The sequence below is a fragment of the Denticeps clupeoides genome, chromosome 4 (genome assembly GCF_900700375.1).
Source record: "Denticeps clupeoides chromosome 4, fDenClu1.1, whole genome shotgun sequence".
Lineage (NCBI taxonomy): Eukaryota > Metazoa > Chordata > Actinopteri > Clupeiformes > Denticipitidae > Denticeps > Denticeps clupeoides.
The window spans coordinates 34138756-34157469 of NC_041710.1; the positions used below are offsets into that span (position 1 = coordinate 34138756).

The following is an 18714-nucleotide window of genomic DNA, read 5'->3' on the forward strand; positions in this document are numbered from 1 at the left end:
TTGACATTAAAAATTAAATTAAAATAATTTTATTGATGTTCTGTTTATTGATTTTGAGCACATGTTGGGTGAATGAGGGAACGAGGGATATCGTTTTATATGAATTAAATTGCTTATTTGTGTTCATCCATGATGTGAATAAAACCAGGCTGGGACGACCGCCATCTGCCACGTTTGATGACGTCAAAATACAGCGACGCTGAACGCGCTTTTAAAAAATGGCAACACGCGGGGGATTTAAGCGTGGTCTCGAACATTTAGACGAATATGAACCAAAACTAGCAAAACAGCACAGAAGCCTTCACGATCGCATGGCTGATAAGCGACTTGTCGTGATCCTGGAAGGAGCCACGTTGGAAACTGTAAAGGTAAACATGGGTCTATTCCGGTCCGATATCAGGTCATTCTCAAGTAACAGAACTTTCTAAAAATCCGCTTATTATTGACTACTTTTATTTGTGTGAACTCATTCTGTTAAACGTTCCTAATCTTCGACTTCCCCTCTGTATCCACGTCCTTCAGTTATCTGTCCCTCTCAATCTCAGCAGCTGTTTATTACTCATCCGGTAGTAGTTTAGACTTGTTCATGGTGTATCATGGTGCAACACAAGACTTCATACAGACTGTCAGGACTACACAGAGTGTAAAGGAGAAATAGAATGAGGCTAAAAAGAATACAAGTGTGAGCCATTACAGCAGAATACAGGGGTAAGTGAACAGCGCTCATTCAGGTGGCAGTAAAAAGTCTTGACGCCCCTAATTACATTTTTTACATTATAGAACAAAACAGAAAAAAGACTATAAAGGGGCAGTGGTGGTCTAGCGGTTAAGGAAGCGGAAGGTTGCCGGTTCAAATCCTGATCTGCCAAGGTGCCAGTGAGGTGCCACTGAGCAAAGCACCTTCCCCACACACTGCTCCCTGGGCACCTGTCATGGCTGCCCACTGCTCACCAAGATTAATGGGTTAAAAGCAGAGGACACATTTTGTTGTGTGGACTATGTGCTGTGCTGCAGTGTATAATCACTTCACTTTCAACAAAAACCAATAGCAAAATTATGCCTTTAAATGATTACAATACTGAACAAAGCAGGCAAAAAGAGGCAACTCTGGGGGGAAAAAAATGATTCTTCTAACATACTTCGCTTTCTCCTGATACAACAAACACAAAATATGTTTCTCACATTGGATTCTTCAAAATTGACTCAAGCTTAATCTCCATAACTGCCACAGAGACTTTTCACTGGTTGTGTGTGTGTGTGTGTGTGTGTGTGTGTTTCTACAGTTGGGAATGAACTGTTTCATGATCCAAGACCCAACAAAGTCCATCTGTTGCTCATTCTGTTGTAGGTTGGGAAAGCATTTGAGCTACTGAACTGTGACCAGCACAAAAGCATGCTAATGAAAAATGGACGAGATCCCAACAAAATTCGTCCAGACATAACCCACCAGGTAATCACAGGCAAATCAAAGTAAAAAGAGTGAAATATTTGGACTCCTGTAGAATTTAGATTCCATTCCAAGTTTTTCACATTGCAACATTAAAGATCTTGTTTTGTTTGTGTGACCTCAGATTGAGTTTTTGTCGTCCCCAGTGCCTTTTGATGTTGACAGACAGCCCGTTAAATCGGGCTGGGCTTCTGCAGGTTTACATTCACACGGAGAAGAATGTACTCATTGAAATTAACCCACAGACTCGCATTCCGCGTACATTTCCTCGCTTCTGTGGGCTTATGGGTGAGTATATAAGTATTTGAATTTGAAGAAGAAATCACATTTACAACTGCTCTTCTGTCTCTAATTCATTATTATCACTTACCCACCTCAGTCCAACTTCTGCATAAGCTGAGTGTTCGAGCTGCAGATGGACCGCAGCGTTTGTTGAGAACCATCAGGAACCCGGTGTCTGACCACCTCCCCCCTGGCTGTCCACGCATAGCCACCTCCTTTTCTGTGGGGGACGCAGTGTGCCCTCGGTCGTTGGTGCCCGGTGATGGCCCTGCAGCCGTGGTGATTGGGGCGTTTGCTCATGGCACTGTGAGTTCCTTTACAGGAAAGATCTCTTAACTGCACATTTATTACTATGAAATTCGATTTATCTTCCATTGGATTTTGTTCCTTGCTGCTTAAAACAAATTATTTCTTTGTGGTAAAGAAGGCAGTTTCAGGGACTTTGTATTTTGTCCAGCACAGTTCAGTTTACCGTTTTCTTACATGACATTATCATGCATATATGTGCAGGTCATTATATGCATGAAATTTGAAAAGCGAATTTTCCAGGCCTTTTAAGTTTTGAAATATGAAATAAACATATAGTCTGCTTTACGCAGAGAACCACGTCATGTGGTACTGTGTGCCACTGCATTCCATATCTCCGCATCTCCTTTGAAAAGTCATGTAAATTACATCTGATTAGTCCCAAACATGGTGGTGCCTATTTTACTCAGGCTCAGGCTGCGTGAACTTGGAGGAAGAAACTATGTAATTTAAGTTAAACTTTTCAGGGAAGTCTGAATGTAAGAATGTTTAAGAACTCTGTATGTGTGTGATTTTGTTATTATAATATTTCACTACATTCTGTCTCTTAGGTGAATGTAGACTACACGGAGAAGACTGTTTCCATCAGTAACTACCCTCTATCTGCTGCCTTGACCTGTACTAAGATCTGCTCAGCCTTTGAGGAGGTCTGGAGTGTGCTGTGACCCATCGTCTGGTGGATTATTCCCTGTTGATGAAGGCTGGCAGTAAATTAACCCAACTTGAGTCACAGGTCACCTGTGATGTCCCCTAATTAACTCCCTCTCACTCATTGTTGCTGTTCTTATGATATTTCATTACTGTTTATTATGTGTGCATGACAAAATGGTGATTGACCAAATATACTGAATGTCGATATGGAGAGGATTTTCAAGAAATATATAGATTTTTTCCCCTTATTTTTAATGCCTTGCGTTTGTTACACAAAACACCGGGGTCGGATAATAGCCCGATATAACACATTCATAAAGGGTGCACAGAGTACAAAGCAAATGATTCCGCGGAAGAGAACGTTATCCGTGTAACTCTGTGTCTCCCGACACCCCGGAGTCCGGCTCGCCGCATTCGGACTCGGAGCTCCCCGCTCCCGGCGCCCTCTCCTCATCTCCCTGCAGGAAGCTGCAGATCGAGCTGTTCCTGCCACCCTTGTCTCCGTCGTCCAAGGCCAAGGTCTCGATGCAGCCGGAGCCGGGCTCCCCGTCCTTCCTGTCGGTGAGGAAGGTCCTCTGCAGCATAAGCTTCTTCATGGTGTGGCACCGGTAGCGCAGCTTGGGGCTGCCGTCCGCACTAGCGCGCTCGCTCTCCTCCAGGATCACGCAGGTGCCAAGCGCGTCCTCGTACTCGCCCGCGAACACATATCGTCCGACCTGCATGACTGGATGCGCGCTGTCCACTGCCACCATCTTACAGGCGCCCTGAACCGTGCTCAGGAAATCCGAGTTGATGATTCCCGACAGCTCTGCTACCACCAGGTGCTCCTGTTCCTCCCAGTCGCCTTCCATGCCCGCTCGCCACACGGCGGTCCGCTGCTGATGACGCAGTCAGCCTGCGCCGGAAGCACGTGTCTTTTTATCCCCCTCTGCCCCTGAAAGTGTGCTGATCGCGTGTGCGGCACGACTAGATCGGGGTTGGAAGCGACTCGTTTGTGTATTTTTTTCTGCTGGTGTTCCTTAAAGCGCCAGAGCGTTTTGTGCGTCGTATTGCGTGAACGTTCTCGGAAAACGTGAGTAACCGGTCACTTTAACCAGTTACCTCGTCAGCCAAGCTGGTTTGTGAGAGATCACACACACACACACACACACACACACACACACACAAACTTGTTAGTATCAAAGTCATTGGTCAGTGTTTATATATAGCCGATGCATGTGCCAGCATTTAACGATTATCTTAATTGCGTCGAACTGATTTATTCTTGTTGCAGATTCCTTGCTCCGTCGGTGTCCATCATGGGCCGGAAATTGGATCCCACCAGTAGTGCAAAACGCGGACCTGGTCGAAAGGCGAGGAAGCAGAAGGGAGCAGAGACAGAGCTGTCCAGGTTCCTTATAGAAGGTAGGATGTTTTGATGTTCAAACATCATTAACAAAACCATAGTTATTGTTTCTGACATTTTTCTCCTTCAAAAGATGAAGCACCCAAAAGGCAGTCTAGCAGAGCTAGGAAACGGTAGGACTTTCTTTTTTTTTTTTTTTTTTTTTGTAAATTGAAATGGGAGGTTGACCCTCAGGTTTTATGTTTTTCACTTGCAGTGCTTTAAAGAGGGCACATGGCATCGAAGAGCCTAAGGTCGATTTTTCTGACAACAAAAGCAAACAGGGTGATTCCCAGTGCAGTGGCACAAATACAGAACATTGTTTCATAAATTGTTCAGTTTTTTAATCAATTGCATGACCTTTTTAAGGTTTCTCTGATGAGAACAGTGAGTGGTTGAAACCAGCCAAGCAGAAGCGTAAAATCAGCCATTCAGAAAGCGATGATGACAGCGACGGCAAGTTAGAGGAGGGTGAAGACAAGCGGACACTGTGTGAGACAGAAGATGTAGAAGAAGCAGGCAGCAGTGAGGAAGATGATGACGAAGAAATGGTTGATGACTATGGCACAATGGAAGACAGTGAAGAAGAGGATAAAGAAAAGGACAGCGATGGAGAGGAGGTTACTTATCTTAAAAATGAGACTTCCACTACTGTGCATGTATAGACTACACTAGGAGTCATTTTTTTTGCTTGATTAAGCCTGATCCTTGATAAATAACTAAACCATGGATGGGGAAACTTCACCCTATGTGTTTAATAGTGTGAATATATTGCATCATATTTTATCCTCCATTGACTTGAGACTGGCAAATCATTTCCAGGAACTACAGTAGTACAGTTAGTGTCTAAATTACAGCAAACAAAGAGAATGACCATACTTTAAAGTTGTAGAACACATGCATAGTATCATAAGACACCCTTAATCAGTAGTACTCTTTTACAACCCTATAAATTAAGTAAAAAAAACAAACACAATTTTATGACTTTTTGCAGAGTCTAATGTGTGTGTATTGTCATCTGTGTGTTAAGCTGCTTCCTATTGAACGAGCTGCAAGGAAGCAGAAGACAAAAGGGAAGAGACAGCAGCAGAATGACGATGACAATAGTGACCAAGAAGATGGCATGGGTGTTCGTGAGAAAATGGAAGATGACACAGTTGAGGCCTACATGGATGAGGGTGATAGATTTAAGCTACCAGGGGTGGAGGAGAGAGCAAGAGAAGGTGAGTTATTTCCAACCTGGGCCATATTAGCCCAGACTTCTGCTTTATGCTCATTTCTACAACATGGATTGAGCATGGATTTTTATTTATTTGGCCTTAGACTGGTCATTGATGGAAACCCTCCAAAGAAATATCTGTTTTTAACTGAGGATTCATGAATGGTACTCAGTCACCCTCTAGTGGTCAATAATAAGAATAATATCAGCTGTGAAAATGAACATTAATCGCAGACTCCTGCTATTAATGTTCATTTTCACAGCTGACATTATTCTTAATAATTTCAGTTAATAACCTAAATTGCTGTGTGATTGCAGTTTTGACAGTGGATGGCAGTCAATAATAAATCCTATCCATATTAGTAACAAAATGGCCACCATTGCAAACTAGTTAAAAGACCTACTCCACTTTTAAAGCAGTCATAATGGAAGTACTCAAAGGTTGTTCTCAACCTGAACATTTTGAGAACAGCTGGCCTCTGTTACATGGAATTTACTAGCCAAATATTTAATTATTTATGTTGCGAAGCTTAGTAGTGTCTAGTAAGATTGCTGAAACTAGATGTAACTGTCTGATTGTCAAAATGTAACTCATTGGTTAAATTAAACCTTGCTTTAATTTGTCCAGGAATGCTTCCTTTAGATCTGCAGAGTATTCACCAGAGGATCAAAGACAACATAGATGTTCTCAGTAACTTTGCCACCAAGAGGGAGGGAGGGAAGGAAAGATCAGACTACGTCTCTCTACTGAAGGCAGATCTCTGCACCTACTACAGCTATAATGACTTCCTCATGGGAAAACTCATTGACCTCTTCCCTTTGTCTGAGGTGATTTGCTGTATGAATATTAGTATAAATTATCTTATGGTTCAGGAAATTGAATTGCATGTGTAAGTGTGTGTGACCTTCTTTTTTTATATTAGTTGGTTGATTTCCTGGAAGCAAATGAAATCCAGAGACCTGTTACTATTAGGACCAATACACTGAAGACGAGGAGACGAGACCTGGCCCAGGTATAGACTTACCTACACTCCAAACTTAAAGTAACTGCCCAGCACTAACTTGGACATATATTTTTATCTGTATGTTATGTTATTTATTTTTGTCTTTCCACTGCAGGCTCTTATTAATAGAGGAGTTAATCTGGACCCATTGGGGAAGTGGTCTAAAGTGGGCCTGGTCATTTTTGACTCTTCTGTACCCATTGGTTGGTCCCACTTTTTCACATAAATAGATTACTTTCCTGTTAAACCAGCAATTGGTTTTATGGTAAAACCAAGAGATGTCTTATAATAACAACTAGGGATGCACCGATACCACTTTTTTTGGAAAACGAGTATGAGTACTTGCATTTCAGTACTCGCCGATGCGGAGTACTTACTAAAAACATGATTTAAACAGCTTTAGTAACAGCTTTAGTCATATAATTTAACAAGGGACTAGTTTGGAATTAAGAACATTTATTTAAAATGAAAAGCAGGTTGTATGCAACACATTGCAGAATACATAATTATAAAAAAATGTAAACATTGACCGTGCAACTCTCATCTATCCACTGGGAGGTTAGGCTAATTAGCGACACGGGGCTAACACTGCTTGTCCAAATATCCGTGGTGAAACTAAACACAGAGGATGCTTGCAGCAGGCTGTGGAGTTGTGTATTTTAGGCAGCTCCGTGTCAGTCATGTAGAGTGGCTTGGGACATCATATCTGGGCTCCAGAACATGGAGGAGATGCAGGAATCACACATTTTCTACCTCCGAGAGTGGCTGGTCACTCAATGCAATGTACTCGATAATTGCCAGGGTTATTTTCACAGCACGTGGATTGTCTCTGAACATTTTCTCTCGTCTTGCAAGAGTTTGCTGCACCGTGGGTTGTGTTGGTTTTGAAGCGTGGATAAACTCTTTGTATTTTAGGTGCTTGATTAAATTACTTGTGTTAAATGCGCTTTTGAACCACCTCTGGACAATTTCGCTGAGCACAATTTGCAATCCGCCTTTGTTTTATCATCTACATTCACTTTGAAATAGTTCCACACGGCTGACATGTCTCACCTCGCCTTCTCCCCGCTCTGAGCCGCTCAAACATAGATTTCTCAGAGCGTGATATTGGTCCCCGGTATCGGGGGACTTTTAACATTTACAGCATTTATCAGAGTATTAACGTGTACTTTACGGAATGTGGTATTGACGCCGATATCGGTATCGGTGCATCCCTAATAATAACAGCCTTTTGTATTTCAATGTCAGCCATTCCATGGGATCCTAGGGATGTAACCAATTTTCACAGTACAATTCTCTCAGAATGAGCTGCAGACAAATGATTAATTATGTCTGTGTGTATATGTCTACAAAATGTGTAAACTGTCATGTTTCTCTTTTATCAAACTGAAGTAAAATACCAAAGATATATTGGCTTAATGAACATAAAATGAAATCCCCTATAAATACATGAAGTTTTATATGTGAAGCTTAATTCCAACACAGCTGTGGAAAAAATGTGACAATTTACGATCCCCCAAACACTCAAACCTGCTTAGGTGTCTAAATGTAATGTGTGGGTAATAGTCATGATCTGGTTCTAGTCCAGATTCAATCACCTTAACATTCATGGTTCTAGAACTTCCTAGTGCACCAAATGTAGATTGTGACTTTCAGTGGTTAAAATAAAACTACGATTTACTGTGCTGTGTTTATAACCCCCATCTCCTCAGGTGCAACTCCTGAATACCTGGCAGGGCACTACATGCTGCAGGGTGCTTCCTCTCTGCTGCCAGTTATGGCCCTCTCGCCCCAGGAAGGGGAGTCAATTCTTGACATGAGTTGTGCTCCAGGGGGCAAGACTACATATATGGGTGAGTGAAGAAAGTGCCAGGATATGTGCTTTGTGTGAAGGGCAGAATATGAAGGTATAACTATGCCGTTACGTAAGTTCCAGACTATAAGCCCCACAAATGCTTGCATAATGTCTCTGATGTTTTAATCCTTCCACTCATTATCTACAATTCTAACTTCACTCTTCATTGGTGAGTATACCCACAACACGAAGCACAAGAGAGAATACCATAGACATGTCATCATGAAGTGTCTTTTACGGGGAAACAGTATTACGTTAACAGTAAGGGAGAAGGCGGCTACGCTTTTACCATTGCCCCACAAATGTACTTTCATTTATTTATTTATTTTAATTAGTAGATATTGCTTATATACAGGTATGCTCTATAGTCTGGAATTTACTGCAGTGGTGTTAAGCCAATACAGTTTATTTTCTCATTGCTCATTTAAAATACACCAAAGGGCAGTGGTGGCCTAGTAATAATAATAAAGTGAAGTGATTGTCACATGTGATACACAGCACCACAGCACTCAGTGAAATTTGTCCTCTGCATTTATCCCATCACCCTAAGTGAGCAGTGGCCAGCCATGACAGGTGCCCGGGGAGCAGTGTGTGGGGACAGTGCTTTGCTCAGTGGCACCTCAGTGGCACCTTGACTGATCGGGATTCGAACTGGCAACCTTCTGATTACGGGGCCACTTCCTTAACCACTAGGTGGGTAAGGAGATGGAGTCGTAAACAGAAAGTGCCACTGATCAAGGTACCATCCCCACACACTGCTCCGTGGGTGCCTGTCATGGCTGCCAGTGGGCCTGCCATCTAGCAAGGTGGTGGTATGTGAGTTTAGTGAAATGTCACTCCGTGCCCTCTGTCTAAATAGCTTTGCTAAATAGTATTTTAACTCTGCAATTGGTTTATTTAAATAAAATATATTCTAAGACAAATATATTCATTTTATTGTGAAATTTATCTACACTGACAGTGGAATTTACTGCAGTGCAAAGGCCGTCACCTGAAATCTTTTCCAGGGCTCCAAATTTGTTACGGCCGTCCCTGAATTATATATTAACTATAAGATTTTTTAAAAATTATGATATGGCTTTGACTAAAAGAAAATACTAATAATAACTAAAATGACAGCTTGACTCAATGACTGACTAAAACGAGAATGATGCTCTCTAAGGATGATTGTTAAATGCAGAGGACACATTTCATTGAGTCACCGTGTGCTGTGCTGCGGTGTGTCACAATAACAATCACTTCACTTTCAGCCTTTTGTTTAACACAGATTTAACTGTGGTGTGTTCTCACTGTAGCTCAGCTCATGAGGAACACCGGTATCATTGTGGCTAATGATGCAAGTGCAGACAGGCTAAAGAGCGTGGTGGGAAACATCCATCGCCTGGGTGTCACCAATACAGTCATCTGCAACTATGATGGCAGACAGTTCCCTAAGGTCTTGTTCATTTCAGTTTTTTTTTTTTGCTTTTGATTTGTTTTTATGTAATTCAAATGTTCTGATTTGCCTTTTATAGGTGATGGGAGGGTTTGACCGAGTCCTGCTTGACTCTCCATGCGCTGGAACTGGTGTTATCGCCAAAGATCCAGCAGTGAAGACAAGCAAGGTAACAATCACTCTGGGACTGGGCTTTGTGAAGATCTCTGTTTACTCTGGGTTGGGTATGTTGTGTGCAGTGACAAATTATCTTTGATTGGGATTTTGTGTCATTTTCTCTTGTACAGGATGAGGCTGATGTCCTTCGCTTAGCTCACCTGCAAAAGGAGCTCCTCCTTTCTGCCATTGACTCTGTGAATGCAGATTCACAGACAGGGGGTTACCTGGTCTACTGTACCTGCTCCATCACGGTGAGCCCCCACAGACCAACAAAATTTATGTTTATGGCATTTATCAGATGGCCTTATCCAGAGCATCTTACATTCAGTAGGTTCAGGGACAGTCTCCCTTGAGACACTCAGGGTTAGGTGTCTTTTTCAAGGACTCAATGGAAGCGGGGTTTGAACCTGTGACATTGCGTCCCCACACATTTGCATTTTATGCTGCAGGTTGAGGAAAATGAATGGGTGGTGGACTACGCCCTGAAGAAGAGAAATGTTAAGCTGGTCCCCACTGGCCTGGACTTTGGTAAAGAGGGATTTACAAGGTAATCAGCATGCTCCATTATACACTGATCAAAAATAAAGGGAACACTTAAACAACACAATGTAACTCCAAGTCACACTTCTGTTTTGGTCACTTTTGAATGCTGGCGGTGATTTCACTCTAGTGGTAGCATAAGACGGAGCCACATAAGCGGCTTATCCAGGATGGCACGTCAATGCAAGCTGTGCCGGTTATGTAGGTTATCATCGTGTCCAGAGCATGGAGGCGCTATCAGGAGACATTCCAGAACATCAGGAGGCGTGGAGGAGGCCGTAGGAGGGCAACATCCCAGCTGCGGGATTGCTACCTCCACCTTTGTGCAAGGAGGAACAGAAGCCCTGACAGAGCCCTGCAAAATTACCTTCAGCAGGCCACAAATGTGCATGTGTCTGCTCAAATGGACTCCATGAGGGCCCGACTTCCACAGGTGGCAGTTGTGCTTATAGCCCAACACTGTGTGGCGTTTGGCATTTGCCAGAGAGCACAAAGATTTGCAAATTTGCCACACCAGTAATGGTGTGGGGTAGCATTTCCTTGGGGGGGGGCACACAGCCCTCCATGTGCTTGCCAGAGGTAGATAATCAGACCCCTTGAGAAACCATACGCTGTTGCGGTTGGCCCTTGGTTCTTCCTAATGCAAGACAATGCTAGACCTCATGTGTGTGTTTGAGAAATTCCTGCAAGATGAAGACAGTGATGCTGTGAATTGACCCGCTTGTTCCCTAGACCTGAATCTATTTGAGCACATCTGGGACATCATGTCTTGTTCATCCCATCACAGACTGTCCAGGAGTTGGCAGATGGTTTAGTCTAGGTCTTGGAGGAGACCCCTTGGAATTCCAGCCACCACCTCATTAGCAGCATGCCCAGGTGTTGTAGGGAGGTCATACAGGCATGTGGAGGCCACACACACACACTACTGAGTCTCATATTGACTTGTTTTAAGGACATTGCATCAGCCAACTCCAGACCTCCCTGGTTTGATAAATGATAATTGATCATTTTTGTGTGATTTTTGTCAGCAAATTCAACTATGTAAAGATCAAAGTATACAATAATAATATTTCATTCATTCAAATCAAGGATGACTTATTTTTGTGTTCTCTTTATTTTTTTTCTTTGAGAAGTGTATTTGACTTATTAAGATGACTTATTTAAAAAAAAATAAAAATTCATTGCCTTGTCAGATTCAAAGAGCGACGCTTTCATCAGTCTTTGCACCTCACACGCCGCTTCTACCCTCACCTGCACAACATGGATGGCTTCTATGTTGCCAAATTCAAAAAATTCTCCAATACCATCCCTACTGCAGCTACTGGCACAGGTAAGACTTACAAGAATGGATTGTGTTCTGTGTGGATCTAAACATCCTTTTTTTTCTCTCTCCATTCACCACTTTTCTTTTTCTTGGTGACTTCAGGGACTTTACTGGTAAGCCCATTGTTTCTCAAAAACAGCCTACATTGCAAAGCACCGATTTCTTTTCTTCTACTGGTGCACAAAATGGATGTCAAGACCACTTTTTGGTGCTTTACTGCGAGCATTCTGACTGGTGAATGTGGCATTTGTGAAAATTGCCCACATGCTGTGTCTGTGTGTCTATGTAACATACTTTGTGTTTGTGCTGTTGTTTGTGGTGCAGGAGAAGAGGTGGAGCCTACGCCATCAGTGGAGAAGGCTGCAGCTGCCCAAAAGGAGAAGCCTGCAGTGACTGTGAAAAAAAATGAAGCTGGCAAACAAGTAGCCAGACCTCAAAAATCCCCACATGGCAATGTGCAGCCAAACAAAGCAGTGGCCAAAACAAACAGCTCTGTCGACGAAACCAGCGAGAAGACTAAATCTAATTTCCTGACAAAGAGTGGCAGGCCCACTACACCCCAAAAATCAAAGTTAGAGGCTGACCAAACCAAGAAATCCAATTTGGTAAAGAAAGAGTCTGATCCTGAGAATAAAGAAGACAGCCTGTTTGAAAAGAAGTTAACGAGTAGGAAAGGGAAAAATATTTTTAAAAAGAACCGAATGGGTAAAAATAAATTTAGTAAGTTGAAGAAAATGTTGAACAAGGTTGATACAGAATGTAAATAGAAACTTGTTTGAATTTTGGGTCGTTGGTGGTCTGTTTACGTGCTGTTCAGGAGGGGAAGATTGGTATTGATTGATTGAAGCCCTGTTTTTCTTTTTTTGCACTTTTAACAATTACTTAAGTGCGGCTATTTTTATTTTGTGTTAATTTGTTCAATTATGCTCTGAATTTGTACAATTAATGAGAAAAGAAGACATTAAACATCCTTTGTCAAATCGGATCGCTTTTATAATCTCCCCAGTACACCGGTGCAGTGCATTTGACTGAAATTCTTATGTAAAGATTCTCAGTCATCCAGGTGAAATTGTCCAAAAGTAGAGTCATGGCAACTTGACTTCTTATTTTAAGTCTACAGAACGTGTGTACAAAGCTTCTCACGCAGCAGTGATGACATAATAAACAGATATGTATATAAATTTAAGAAAAAAATGTTCTGGAATGAAAAAGGGTGTGGAATGTCCTCCTCCCACAAAATGTATTCAGTGTGGGCAATGGTGCCCTTCAAGGGTAAGTCAGGGTAAATCAGTGCTGGCTACGGGATTAGAACCAGCAACCTTAGAACCAGCACCACTCCCCAAGTTTGGTTGCAATTGTTTGTAGTTTGAAGATTATTTTGCATACATTGAGATGAGTATACACAATCCCTGTTGTAGGAAAAATAGACAAATCTAGCATAATAAATTGTTTTTTTTTTACCTTTTGACCAAGTATTTCCTGTGACATTTCTCTGACCTCACCCACTACTGCAAAATTAGACTGCTTCTCTTTATTTAGACAGTTTCTCTTCCGTTTGAATGTCTTTTTTTTTTTTTTTTTTTTTCCCCCTAAGCGTCTTTGCTTTTAACTGGATCGATATATGAGTAGATATACGGTAGTCTAGCTCATCCCTGTTGGACAACAATCAGCTCTTTTATTGATATGCGGCGGCACCCACTATGTGGGACAGAGATTCAGAAGGTCTTTCCTGCCAACCACGGTCAGTCTATGTATGTGTGGTCAACTGTTGTAGAGCCACAAGCATCCAATACACCATAGTGTTTTTCTTATGTGCAATTGTGTGTGTGTGTGTGTGTATCCACTCTACATAGGTACACCCACACATATTTGGCAATGCTCACCAACTTTCTTCTGTTAAACCCTGATAAGACAGAAGCTCTTGTACTTGGCCCTCAAGCAGCCAGACGTAAGCTGACTACACCATAACTCTGCTGAGCCTTTCTATCTGACCAAATACAGAAGTAAAGGAAAAGAACAGGAATAAGAAATTGTGTATTAGAAAAGTGTTTATTGTAGTTCTAGAACTACAAAATTCGACCACATCACCCCGGTCTTACAATCACTGCACTGGCTACCCATCACATTTAGGATTGAATATAAAATCCTACTTTTGACCTATAAAGCTCTAAATGGTCTCGCTCCACAGTATGTGAGTGAACTCTTAGTTATTTACTTACAGAAGGTCACAGAAGGTCAGTCTATCCTTCTCCTATAAAGCGCCGCAGCTGTAGAACGGCTTGCTGGTCAGAGGGGCAGTGGTGGCCTAGCGGTTAAGGAAGCGGCCCCGTAATCAGAAGGTTGCCGGTTCTAATCCTGATTCGGCAAGGTGCCACTGGGCAAAGCACCATCCCCTCATACCGCTTCACTGAGTGCTGTGCTGTGTATCACAATGACAATCACTTTGCTTTCACTGAAAACACATCTGATGTATGGAAAAAATTGAGATAAGACTAGTGTTTAGTCATAGTTTTAATGCCTTCAGTGAGAATCTACCAATGTAAATGGTCATGAAAATAAAGAAAACACATTGAGAAGGTGTATGTGTATCCAAACCTTTGTCCTGTACTGTATGTGCATGTTACATTTTGTACGTTTATTTGTAAACTGAAGTTATGGAACACACATGTACACACACACACACAGAGTAGACAAAGACTTGATGCCTTCCTTAGCTGGTTCCTCCCTGAGCTTACTTCTCACGGATCCTGGGAGTGAACATAAATCTTAAAACAAGCTCCAGACACATTCTAACTATTCGTAGCTGCAGAAAAACATGGATAACACAAACAATGAAACACATTATTGAGACAGGAAAATGGTTAACCAGGCACACAAATATTTCAGTCTTTTGGGTCTTCTTGAAGTTTTTTATGATGTGACCAAAGATAAGAAAAATGTATAAGAACGAAAGCAGTACCATAGACTTTCTTGTCAAATTCTTGTCTTGTTGTATATGCAATAATCAATGGTCTACAAATAGTTTTGTTGCCTGAATTTATTGATCAATTCTCCAACAAATCCTCCACCACAAGGGTCACCACAGCAACAACAACAACAACATTTATTTCTTATATAGCCCAAAATCACATACAGTATGTCTTAATGGGCTTTGACAGGCCCTACAGTTGACACCCCCCAATCTTGACCCTTCTGCACACAAGGAAAAACTCCACACAAAAAAACTCTAGGAGAGAGAAAAAAAGAAAGGAAGAAACCTTGGGAAGGAGTGATACAGAGAGGGACCCCCTTCCAGGGTAGAGTGAGCCTGCAAATGGTGTCAGTGCAGGGTTGATGATATAATAATAAGTCCTACAGTTGTAGGGTTGGAGAAGTCTAGGATGTATTCAGTGTCATGGTCTAGATTACGTGTCCATAATGATGTTACTGGTCCATTTGAAGATCCCTATAGCTGTAGTTGTAACGGTGGTGGTGGCTGTGGTGACCCTCTGGTTTGTTTCATGGTATGTCCTTGATTAGCAGTTGTCAGGAACCAGGATTTATTTGCTGGTCTCTTCACTGGGGTCTGCCAGTAGTCTGGGTGCTTGATTCCGTGTCTCGGAGAAAAACAAACAGAAGCAGCGGCAGACGGTTGCACTGTACGACCGATACTGAAATATGTGGTTATAGTGGTATATTGGTGCTACAGTGGCCCGGTACCCTAACTAGGACAGCCTAACTAGGGTGAATTTAACTTTGTCTGTGTCTGTGTCTAACAGGGGTACTCTGTGATAAACTGGACTTTATAATTGACACTGCGTCAACGTGAAGTGAAATGAGGGTCTAGGACTTTAACAAAAAGCCAGAGAAAACAGAAAACAGAGATTGGATTTAAACACTGAGACTGTGTCTGAGTCCCGGACACTGACAGGCAAGCTGTTCCACAACTGCGGAGCTCTATAGGAGAAGGATCTGCTCCCAGCTGTGACCTTCTGCACCTTTGGTATCAGTAGTGACCCCGCACCCATTGATCGAAAGGGGCGTGGCGGTTCGTAAAGAACCAAAAGTTCACTCAGGTACTGTGGGGCGAGACCATGTAGAGCTTTATAGGTTAAAAGTAGGATTTTGTAGTTAATCCTAAATTTGATGGGTAACCAGTGCAGTGATTGTAAGACTGGGGTGATGTGGTCAAATTTCCTGGTTCTAGTTAGAACTCTGGCTGCAGCATTCTGTACTAGCTGGAGTTTACTCATGCACCTACTAGAGCATCCAGACAGTAATGCATTGCAGTAATCTAACCTTGATGTAATAAATGCATGGACCAACTTTTCTGCATCATGCATTGAAATGATATTTCTTATTTTCGCAATATTTCTAAGGTGAAAGAATGCTATCCTAGTGACATTATCTACGTGCGAATTGAATGAGAGACCTGCATCAATGATGACACCTAGATCCTTCACTTCAATACTCAGTGAGATAGAAAGGCTATCCAGGGTTATTGTGTAGTCAGCCAGTTTATGCCTGGCTGCTTGAGGCCCAAGTACAAGCGCTTCTGTCTTGTCAGGGTTTAACAGGAGAAAGTTGGTGAGCATCCACTGTCTAATGTCCTTCAGACAATTCTCTATATTGTTCAGCTGCTGACTCTGATCTGGCATTGCTGACAGATACAGCTGTATGTCGTCAGCGTAGCAATGAAAGCTAATACCGTGTTTGCGGATGACGTTGCCTAAAGGTAACATGTATAGAGAAAAAAGTTACTGACCTAGGACAGAACCTTGTGGTGGGAAATTTCCTGTCTGGGGAGCTGCAATAAAGGAAGTCAATTTAATTGATTACAATGAAAACAATTCAAAACAAAGCAATCAAGATATAGGCCTATATGTATGCATCATTCTCATCTGAGGAGGTGTCAGATTCAAAGCAGGATTGATCACTATAAACAAGAGTTACATCATTGTCATCAGGGGTCTGGGGTCTGTTGGGAATAGAAAAGGGAATAGAATAGGTCTAAGGCAGTATCAACAATCCTGACTAACAATGCTCTAAGACAGGGGATGCAACAGTATGCACAGAGAATTAAAACAAAGGGGAATACAGCAAAGGCCATGCAAATGGAGATGGCTAGATTTATATATTTCCCAAACATATTTTAGAGTTCTTTTAATTTAGCACTGAGCGTTTTGAGGTAATCTACCGCAGCTTCCCAAGGGGAGCTGTGTTGTTGGGGATAAAGGAGCAGCATTGGTCGCCAAACATGATCAAATTCCACTTTTCTCTGGTAATAATATATCAACAGCGATGCGGTTCTGGAAGGCCAGAAGTGAGGTGGCTTTAAGTTGTTCATGTACAGCTTCAAATCCGTCTCTTGTAAAGTTTGATAAGTGCTGCATGTTGTAACTGATTCTATAAATATTATTGTTAGGAGTTATCCAGATTAATTGATTCAAAGCCTGCAGCTACTTGATTAACAACAACATTTATTTCTTATATAGCCCATAATCACATACTGTCATGGCCAATGTGCCTCCAGCCCGCTAGAGGGCGCCTCACCAGCCTGGGAGACGACGACCCGGAAGAGGAAATGGAAGCGGGCGGTGGCAAGTATAAAAGTGAGGTAACCCCAAGGAGTTGTATGAGTTTACTCGCCAGAGACACTATCTCTCACCCACGCCCAAGATAATTGTGATTCATGAAATACGACCTTCACCTGCCCACGACTTCGAGAATTGCGTGATCCCCTGGAAACCACGAAAGAACCCCGACCGGAACTTCCTGGCTACGACCTCTGCCTGGCCCATGGGTTAAGACGGGATTCCATGCTCCCCTACCTTCCTGCCGCCCAAGACCTACTCCCGTCCAGTCCAAGATCCCGGACCATCTTGAAACCCGCCGTCTTCCGGTTCTCCTCTGCCCAAGGATCCAGAACTGACTCCCCGCTGTGTTGCAGCGTGTCCATTGCGTCCTCATTATTCCTCCTGCCCCGCTCGCCCAGTGTCCTCTACCGGTACAACGGCTTATGCCCACGCCCATAGTATGTCTGCAAGTGCGTCATCGAATTCCCCCTGTGACACATACAGTATGTCTCAATGGGCTTTGACAAGCCCTACAGCTGTCACCCCCCACACTTGACCCTTCTGCACACAAGGAAAAAACTCCACACAAAAAAAACTCTAGAAGAGAGAAAAAAAGAATGAAGAAACCATGGGGTGGGGTCAAACAGAGAGGGACCCCTCTCCCATACAGTGGTATTGTACGACTGATAGTGAAATATGTGGTAATAGTGGTATATTGGTGCTACAACCTAACTAAGGTGAACTTAACACTGTCTGTGTCTAACAGGGTGACTGTGTGATAAAGTGGACTTTATGATTGACACTGTGTCAAAGTGAAGTGAAATGAGTGTCTGGGCCTTTAACAGAAGGCCTGAAAACAGATGGATTTAAACACTGAGACTGTGTCTGAGTCCCGGGCACTGACTGGCAAGCTGTTCCACAACTGCGGAGCTCTATATGAGAAGGATCTGCTCCCAGCTGTGACCTTCTGTACTTTTGGTACCAGTAAAACAGGTTTAGGTCCAACAGGAAAAGGGAAATACCAAAAAACAAAAAGAATCATAAGACAGGTAAAATTCAGTTCAGGTGGAGTGGGAACAACCTTCAACAATGTTCCACACATACAATGCAATCAGATTTTACAGTGTCATCAGTAGTTTCTGCAAGTAATAACCAATTATTAGTGTGGCCAGATATTCCTGTGATCAAATCAAAATAGTTGTCAGTGGTTAGGTTAGAGACAACAATAACACCAAGGGAGACAGCTGTGGGGCTCCGAGTGGGCTTGCTAGCGACATTCACAGGTTCCTGGCATAAAATAATAGAAAACAGGGCATCGGTACAGCTACAATAAGTCCATAAGCAAGTTATTGAGCTCAAGGAGAGGGTAAAGTTGATGGGGACAGAGGTGGGGGCAGAGGTTGGGCTTTAACCCAATTTAGACCTGTATCTGCGCTACATTTAGCCAGTTTGTTTTTTAGTGTGCAATTCTCACTCAGCAGGGCTCATGCCACTGCAGAGGCATCAGCTTTAGATGTGGGGTCTCCAAACACTTTAACCACATATACAGTTTT

The 18714-nt window shown here is 42.6% G+C and overlaps 3 protein-coding genes across 5 annotated transcripts; 2 read left to right on the top strand and 1 right to left on the bottom strand.

Moving 5' to 3' along the window:
• The first annotated feature begins 9 nt into the window (after positions 1-9).
• emg1 (EMG1 N1-specific pseudouridine methyltransferase) lies at positions 10-2934 on the top strand. The gene is made up of 5 exons (XM_028977959.1): positions 10-368; positions 1349-1450; positions 1594-1735; positions 1827-2035; positions 2587-2934. Exons 1-5 carry the CDS (start codon positions 219-221, stop codon positions 2698-2700), a joined length of 717 nt encoding a protein of 238 aa, XP_028833792.1. The 5' UTR covers positions 10-218; the 3' UTR covers positions 2701-2934.
• Positions 2918-3576, bottom strand: gtf3c6 (general transcription factor IIIC, polypeptide 6, alpha). The gene has a single exon (XM_028977960.1). The coding sequence runs from the start codon at positions 3535-3537 to the stop codon at positions 3049-3051; it is 489 nt and encodes a 162-aa protein (XP_028833793.1). The 5' UTR covers positions 3538-3576; the 3' UTR covers positions 2918-3048.
• nop2 (NOP2 nucleolar protein homolog (yeast)) lies at positions 3485-12586 on the top strand. Of its 3 annotated transcripts, XM_028977958.1 has the most exons (17): positions 3485-3758; positions 3960-4090; positions 4165-4204; positions 4288-4355; positions 4440-4690; positions 5101-5293; positions 5918-6117; positions 6213-6302; positions 6409-6496; positions 8006-8146; positions 9444-9583; positions 9663-9752; positions 9871-9993; positions 10192-10289; positions 11476-11612; positions 11709-11719; positions 11931-12132. In XM_028977958.1, the coding sequence occupies exons 2-17, from the start codon at positions 3985-3987 to the stop codon at positions 11997-11999; spliced, it is 1845 nt and encodes a 614-aa protein (XP_028833791.1). In that variant the 5' UTR covers positions 3485-3758; positions 3960-3984; the 3' UTR covers positions 12000-12132. The 3 variants fall into 3 exon arrangements, with proteins under 3 accessions (XP_028833791.1, XP_028833790.1, XP_028833789.1); XM_028977957.1 differs by lacking the exon at positions 11709-11719 and having other exon boundaries at positions 3491-3758; positions 5933-6117; positions 11931-12586; XM_028977956.1 differs by lacking the exon at positions 11709-11719 and having other exon boundaries at positions 3493-3758; positions 11931-12586.
• The last annotated feature ends 6128 nt before the right edge of the window (positions 12587-18714 follow it).

Bases quoted from the DNA above. Each gene is read 5' to 3' on its own strand.
- emg1 (XM_028977959.1), top strand. From the start codon at position 219: ATGGCAACACGCGGGGGATTTAAGCGTGGTCTCGAACATTTAGACGAA. The intron at 369-1,348 runs GTAAACATGGGT...ATTCTGTTGTAG, and splicing joins CCACGTTGGAAACTGTAAAG to GTTGGGAAAGCATTTGAGCT. The intron at 1,736-1,826 runs GTGAGTATATAA...TACCCACCTCAG, and splicing joins TCGCTTCTGTGGGCTTATGG to TCCAACTTCTGCATAAGCTG.
- gtf3c6 (XM_028977960.1), bottom strand. From the start codon at position 3,537: ATGGAAGGCGACTGGGAGGAACAGGAGCACCTGGTGGTAGCAGAGCTG.
- nop2 (XM_028977956.1), top strand. From the start codon at position 3,985: ATGGGCCGGAAATTGGATCCCACCAGTAGTGCAAAACGCGGACCTGGT. The intron at 4,356-4,439 runs GTGATTCCCAGT...GACCTTTTTAAG, and splicing joins TGACAACAAAAGCAAACAGG to GTTTCTCTGATGAGAACAGT. The intron at 4,691-5,100 runs GTTACTTATCTT...CTGTGTGTTAAG, and splicing joins AGGACAGCGATGGAGAGGAG to CTGCTTCCTATTGAACGAGC.